Source organism: Dasypus novemcinctus, chromosome 18 (genome assembly GCF_030445035.2).
Source record: "Dasypus novemcinctus isolate mDasNov1 chromosome 18, mDasNov1.1.hap2, whole genome shotgun sequence".
Classification (NCBI taxonomy): Eukaryota; Metazoa; Chordata; class Mammalia; order Cingulata; family Dasypodidae; genus Dasypus; species Dasypus novemcinctus.
This window is the reverse complement of record NC_080690.1, coordinates 54,421,925-54,429,179: the sequence shown is the minus strand read 5'-3', so window position 1 is coordinate 54,429,179 and position 7,255 is coordinate 54,421,925. Positions and strand designations below refer to the sequence as shown.

Here is a 7,255-nt window from a genome sequence, read left to right as displayed (position 1 = left end):
GACCTTTGCCCCAGCTTCAGATGACTTTTCGTCCTCCCACCTGCCTCTTCTTTTGTTCCTACAGACTGAGTGAGGAGGACTGGGTGGGGATCGTGTTGGGTGGGGTGGTGCTGCAAAGCCAGATAAGCTGCCTCTGATTCCTCTTATTAAACCCGGGGTGGGGATAAGACTCCTGATCTTACTGTTTTCAGTTCCTCTTTGTCCTCTGATCTGGGTCCTTGTTACCAATTTTGGGATCGCAGGAAACGTTCCTGTGACACCCCATTATGTCACCCTTCTTCCCTCTCTGACTCTGAAGGCCCATGTTCCATCAACTTCTTCGCAACCACCAGGAATCAGGGCCTTGGGACACACACGAGCCATCGGCACCTCAGGCCTCATCCCTCCACAGAGACAGGGTCTCTGTCTTCCCACCCAAGTTGTCTCCCACCCACAGCCCTCATTCTCCCAGTCACCTGAGCCTCAGGAAGAAAGCAGATGCTAAAGACATCAGGAGACTTTTGAACAGGCTGAACTTCTCAGCTCAGCCAGCTGCCCAGAGCAGGTGCTCAATAACTGCTCATGAAGAATGCTGACGGAGTGCCAATAGGTGCCAGCATTTCTCTCATTTCCTTGTTGGGCACGGCAGGTCCTCACCCAGCTGGTTTGCTTGGACCAGTGGAAAATGAAAACTTCCTAAATGATGAAGTTTGGGATGAAAATAGCTCTAGGAAAACACGTCTATGTTTGTAGAACCCTAAAGTCACCATGCTGACTGATGATCTGAATTTATTTTTTCACAAGGGTATTTTTACTGGGAAGAGAACCCAACAACACAGGTAGTCGATCTCCTAGTTCTCTGCCTCATCCTGAACTGCTGACATTTGACTGCTGGCCAGATGGCCTCCTTGGCTTTGGGCGTGTGGTGGGGCCGGGTCACAGCAGTTGATATGCAGCTGAAGGCTGGGAGCACGGGCTCCAGAGCCAAATACCAGCTTCAGTCCAGCTTCAGTCCTGCTTCAATCACTTACCAGCCCTATGCCCCAGGCAAGAGACTTCCCCTCTGTGCTTATGTCCTGGCTTGTAAAAGAGGATAGTAATTGTACCTACCACAGGACCATGAGAGGATGGAGGAAGGTCATGCCCTTTAAGATGGGTTGGCTGTTATTTTTATCAATCCCACCCAGGTCCTCTCTCAGGGTGTTGGCATCTTGTCATTTAGCTCTTTTCTGCAACTTATGGCTCTTTTATCCTTCCACGCACCAATTCCACTGACCCAAGTTCACTATAAAGAGGTGCAGGAGAATGAGGAAAGACCATTCTCTTTTGTTTGCTAACAAATTTATTGGACAGTTTTTTCTTCTGCCATTTGTCATATATGTCCCTGAAGATCTGAATAGATGGAGCAACAGAAACTTCCTGGAAAAGCTCCATTGAGAGCAGGATGCCCCTCATCCCAGGATCCCAGCGCTCACTCCTGCCGGGTAGAACTGCTCTGAGCTGTGGATCTTCCCCTCCACCATCAAAAGCCTCTAGAAAGCTCCCTCAGACCCTAGTCACAGCTCTAACTTCTCCTTTACACTCAGAAGTTCATGGAAAGTGGCTTGCGGCCAAGAGTAGCTCATTCCACCGGGTTCCACAGCCCCTTAGGGTCTACTACCTTTTCTCCACATTGGACAGCTCCTGCAGCTGCCGCTCTCCTTCATTCGCCTTCAGTTCCACGTTGCCTTCCAGCCTCCAAGGCCCACAGGCCACAGCCACCCTCCTCAGCAGCCTGTGAAAGTCCGCTTGGAACTCAGACGATGAAAAGTAGTAGACAAGGGGGTCAACACAGGAATTCAGGGTGCTGAGGAGCAGCACGTAGCTTCTCCAGGACGGGCTTTTGCCCTGGATATAGCCCACAACATGGGACATACTGAAGGGCCCAAAGCAGACGAGGAAGTTGAGCAGCGTGGCTGCTACAAGCCCTGCCACCCTCTTCCGCCGGCGATGGCTGGCTCCCCTGCCGAGGATCCACACCAGGCGGCTGTAGCAGTAGCAGGTGATGAGGAGGGGCACCCCAAAAAGGACCACTGCCATCTCTAGCCGGACAGGCAGGAGAATGGCCAGCTGGTCCTTCCGGAACTCCAGGTAACAGGTTCCATTGGCACTCTGACTTTGGGAGGAGCCCCCTGAGAATTCAATAATGTAGACCAAGCTGCAGTGGGCGGTGGCAATGAGCCAGCAGGCCCCACTGACCAGACTAGCCTGTCTCGGTCTTGGCCGGGCCTTGTACCACACGGGGTGCGCCACGCTCAGGAAGCGCTCGATGCTCACGGCTGCCAGGAATAGGGAGGTGAGATAGATGGTGGTGAAGAAGAGGGATCCGGAGAAGGGGCAGAGGAAGAAGGGCATGGTCCAGAGCATGCCACTGGCCGCCTCCACCATGCGGACTGGCAGGAAGATCAGCAGGAGCAGGTCCGAGAGGGTCAGATTGAGCAGGAGCACGTCCACAGCCACTGGGCGGCGACGCAGCTTGCCCACGAAGATCACCAGGGCCACCAGGTTGAGGGGCAGCCCCACGAGGAAGGTGAAGAGGTACACGGAGAAGTAGAGCCAGTGATTTCCAGGAGAGAAGGATTGTTCCGGGCCTGTGCCCATGGTGATGGCCACTTGGGGAAGAGAGGGAAAGAGTCGGTGTGTGTGAGGGGACCTTCTGGCCCTTTCCCAGCAGCATCTCAACTCTTAGCATGAAACATTGCCTCAAGCCCCAGCTTCTCCTGGTGCTTTCCCCGACAGCCTGCCCATCTTCTGAACCATTCTATTTCCTCAGCATAGAATGCAGCAAAATGCCAGTTCTACCTACTTGCCCATCCTCTACACCTTCCTGTAGGCCCCATGCTCACCTGCTTATTCGAGAGCCCAGGTCCTCTGGTGCCTTGTGGTGTCCTCTAGAGCAAGTGTGGTTTGATCTTTATCTGGCAGATCTGATAAAGGCCTGGCAGTGCCCGTGATGTCACTCACTGTTTTTCCACTACTCAAAAGATGCCTTTAGCTCTGTTGCCAGAGCTGGGTCATATGCAAAAAGAGGAACAAATTCCACAACTGTTTTGCTTCTTCTTGGGCAGCCCAGCTGGTCTGCCTGGACTAGGTCTGAGCAGGCTGCATCTTCCCCAACCCGATTCTGCACTTGAATTGTATCTGCTCCTCTTGAATGGCCCTTATCCAGAGGACCTTGTAAGGGCAGGGAGTGCAGAGCAGCAATGGAGAGTGTGGGCCCTGGAGCCAGAAGGCCTGGGCTCAATCCCGGCTCAGTCACGCAGGGTGTGCTCTGGACTAGTGACTTATACTGGCTGCATCTCAGTTTTCTGACAGGATAAGCATAGTAGTAATCTCAAAGGATTGTGGTGTACATGAAAGCATTCTTACATGTTTAGTGGTTAGAAGGAGGTTGGCATGTGGTGAGCACTCAGCTGATGTTAGCTGCCATTGTTCCAGATGATGGTGCAGGCTTGTCTCTGGAAAGATGGTATTGCTACTACTATTCTACCAAGTCAGCTACTTCTATTACAACAACTAGTACTACAACCATTACTATTGCTGCTGCTACTACTACTACCCTTACTACAACAACTGCTATTACTACTACTATTATGACTTGTTTTTTTTTAAAGGTTTTTTTATTTCTCCCCCACCCTCCTTGTTTTTTGTACTGCTCTCTGTGTCCATTCTCTGTGTTTTCTTCTGTGTCTGCTGTCTTCTCTTTAGGCAGCACTGGGAACTGATCCTGTGACCTTCCGGAGTGGGGGAGAGACGCTCAATCTCACAGCTCCCTGGTCTGCTGCACCTCTTATTGTCTCTCCTCTATGTCTCTTTTTGTTGAGTCATCTTGCTCAGGCCAGCACCCCGTGTGGGCCAACATTCCTGCATGGGCCAGCACTCCATGGGGGCTCTCCTCTTGGGCCCACTTGCCGTGCAGACCAGCTTGCACCAGGAAGCCCTGGGAATTGAACCCTGGAGTCCTATATGGTAGACGGGAGCCCAATCACTTGAGCCTCATCCCCTTCCCTATTACTACTTCTATTACAACAGCTACTATTGCTATTACAATAACTATTACTACAAAAACAACCTCTACTATATAACCATGACTACAGCAACTACTACTACAGCTCCTGTAACTACGACAACAACTACCACTATTCTACTACAACTACTACTACTGGTATTGCAACTACACCCCTGCAATTACTACTACTACTGCTACTACTACTACTACCACTAATGGGAGTTGCAATGCTAGCAGCTGTCTTTTTTTGGGCACATCGTCCATACTATTCTGCTGGACATGGTAACACCATTATGCCATGTTGTCCTTGAGCCTCCCAGTAGGGAAGTAATTTACTCCAGCTAGCATAGCTGTTAAACTTCTCCATCGGGATTCAAACCCAAGTTCTGTCCAGTTTCTGAGGTAATTTATTTATTCATTTGTATACTTATAGAGCACAGAAATATCATTTCATACCTGTTAGAATGGCCATAAGCAAAAGGTAAGATTATAACAAGTGTTGGAGAGAATGTGTAAAAATTGGAACCCTCATAAAATGCTGATGGGGATGGAAAATGGTGCAGCCACTTCGGAAAGACAGTTTGGTAGTTTCTTAAAAAGTTAACCATAAACTTACCATGGGCCCCAACTATTCCACTCAGTGTGTACTTGAGGGCAATGAAAATATGTGTCCACCCAAAGACTTGGCTTGCTAATTTTCATAGCAGCATTATTAAGAGTCAAAGAACGGAAATGCCAACTAGTGGCCCATCAACTGGAGAATGGATAAAGAAAATGTGGTATCTATACGGTGGAAATCTACTCAGCAACACAAAGGAAAGAAATACAGATAAATGCTACAATGATGAACCTGGAAAATGTTATGCTCAGTGAATGCAGCCATACATAAAAAATGACGTATTGCATGATTACATTTATATAAAATGTCCAGAAAATGCAAATCTGTAGATTTCTGTAGATTAGTGTTTGGCTGGGGATTAAAATAGGGATTAACCATAAACAAGCATAAGGGATCTTACTGGGGTGATGAAAATGCCTTAAAAATGGATTATTGTGATGGTTGCACCATTCAGTAAATTTTAGCACCCTAAAAATGGTTGAATTTTATGGTGTGAAAATTATACCTCAGTTAAGGCGTTTAAAGTGTAACAGTGCAAAGAAACAAATAAACAAGTATAACAGTGGGAGGAGCAAATGTTGCTCAAGCAGTTGAAAACCCCTGCCTCCCACATGGAAGGTCCCAGGTGGGTTTCTGGTGCTTCCTGAAAAAACAACAAACAATATGCCAAACAAATGGAAACAAAACAAAACAAAAGACCAACTCAGAGAAGCTGATTTGGCATGTAGCTCAGTGGCTGAGTACCAGCTTCCTACATATGAGGTCCCGGGTTCAATCCTACAGTACCTCAAAAAATATATATATATATAACAGCGAACCAAACAAATTTTCTGTCCTTGTTGCACTTAACTTTGGGCTGCTGGGATTGGGTGGTTGAGTGCCAGGAGGATAACAAAGGCACCAGTAACTACAGGCAAAAAGCCACTGGAAAAACATCATAAGCAGAAGAATGCCAACTGGTAAGCTTCCCATGCTGGGGACCTGGTGGACCCTGCAGGGTGACCTGCAGGGCCTCATGGGCCCCAGGGAGGAACTGGAGCCTCCCCTGAGTGGGCGGCAGCATAAGTGACTGAGAGAAGTGGCCAAGCACCTGGCAATGGGTGGTTCTAAGCAGGGAGAATAATGAGTAATACATGGCTTACTGGGAGGGGCAGTGAGTCTGCCTGGGGCTGGAGGTTTTCTTTCATGGAAACTCCCTCATGTCTTCAGTGCACAGGGGGAGAGCTTTTCTGGTCTGTGAGCCTTGGGCAAGTTACTTAGTTTCCTCGACCCCTGCTTCCATATTTTAAAAGCAGGGGTTTTTAATATAACTTTGTTTGTATTGCTGTGTTTTACTTTTTATAATGCATAAAACCCAAAAATATTTTTTAAAAGTGTATATCTTTGTTTTTGAGCACACAAAGTATAAAGATGTAATTTGTTTAAAGAACAACATTATAGGGAGGGAAGGTTGACATAGGGACAGTATATATGTGGGCTATTGAAGTGAAGTTGGAATCAACACAAACTAAATTATAATAGATTTAGGGTACTAAATGTAAACATGGCAACCATTAAAAATATATAAAAAATCTCCTCAAAAGGTAAGCATAAATAATTCAAAATAACTTATTATAAAATACCATCAAAACAACAAGAATGGCAGTGATGGAGTAAAGAAGAAACAAAGAAAGGTATAAAACTTGCAAAAAAACATTAACAAAATGGCAGAAGTATATCTTGCTTATCAGTTATTACTTACCTTAAATATAAATGGGTTACATCTGTAATCAAAAGGCAGAGATTTTTAGAATGGATGAAGGAACATTACCCAACTATATGCTGTTTACAAGAGAGCCATCTTAGATCCATAGATAAAAATAGGTTGAAAGTTGAAGGATAGAAAAAAATATTTCATGCAAATAGTACCTAAAAGAAGTGGGGCTACTATCTTAGTATCAGACAAAATAGACTTTATGTCAAAAACTAATATAGGGGACTAAAAAGGACATTATGTACTGATAAAAGGGTCAAGTCAACAAGATTTCACAATCATGAACATATATGAACCTAACAACAGGGTGCCAAAATATGTGAACAAATATTGGCATAGTTGAATGGAGAAACAGACACTTCTACAGTAATAGTTGGAAATTTCAATACACCACACTCAATATTGGATAAAACATCTAAACAGAATATCAGTAAAGAAATAGAAGATCTAAACAATACTGTAAACCAGCTGTATCTAACAGACATACAGAACACTCCTCCCAACAATAGCAGAATACACATCCTTTTCAAGTGCACCTGGATCATGCTCCAAAATAGACCATATGTTAGGGCACAAGGGAAATCTCACTAAATTTAAAAATATTGGAGTCATATAAAGTAACTTTTCTGACCACTAAGGAATAAAGCTAGAAATCAGTAACAGAAGGAAAACTGGAAAATGTACAAATATGTGAAAATTAAACAGCACAGTCTTAAGCAACTAGTGGACTAAAGAAGAATTTGGAAGGGAAATGGGAAAATACTTAGAAATGAATGAAAACAAAGACACATTGTGCTAAAATTTATGGGATACAGGGAAAGCAGTACTCAGGGAAATTTATAGCTATGAATATTAT

The 7,255-nt window shown here is 45.5% G+C and overlaps 1 protein-coding gene across 1 annotated transcript; it reads right to left on the bottom strand.

Annotated features, from left to right (window-relative positions):
* Window positions 1-1,315: 1,315 nt before the first annotated feature.
* On the bottom strand, window positions 1,316-2,942 carry LOC101410652 (free fatty acid receptor 3-like). Its single transcript, XM_058279244.1, has 2 exons — window positions 2,865-2,942; window positions 1,316-2,630 (listed from the first exon to the last, which is right to left on the bottom strand). The coding sequence occupies exon 2, from the start codon at window positions 2,617-2,619 to the stop codon at window positions 1,636-1,638; it is 984 nt and encodes a 327-aa protein (XP_058135227.1). The 5' UTR covers window positions 2,620-2,630; window positions 2,865-2,942; the 3' UTR covers window positions 1,316-1,635.
* Window positions 2,943-7,255: the final 4,313 nt, after the last annotated feature.

Bases quoted from the DNA above. Each gene is read 5' to 3' on its own strand.
- LOC101410652 (XM_058279244.1), bottom strand. From the start codon at position 2,619: ATGGGCACAGGCCCGGAACAATCCTTCTCTCCTGGAAATCACTGGCTC.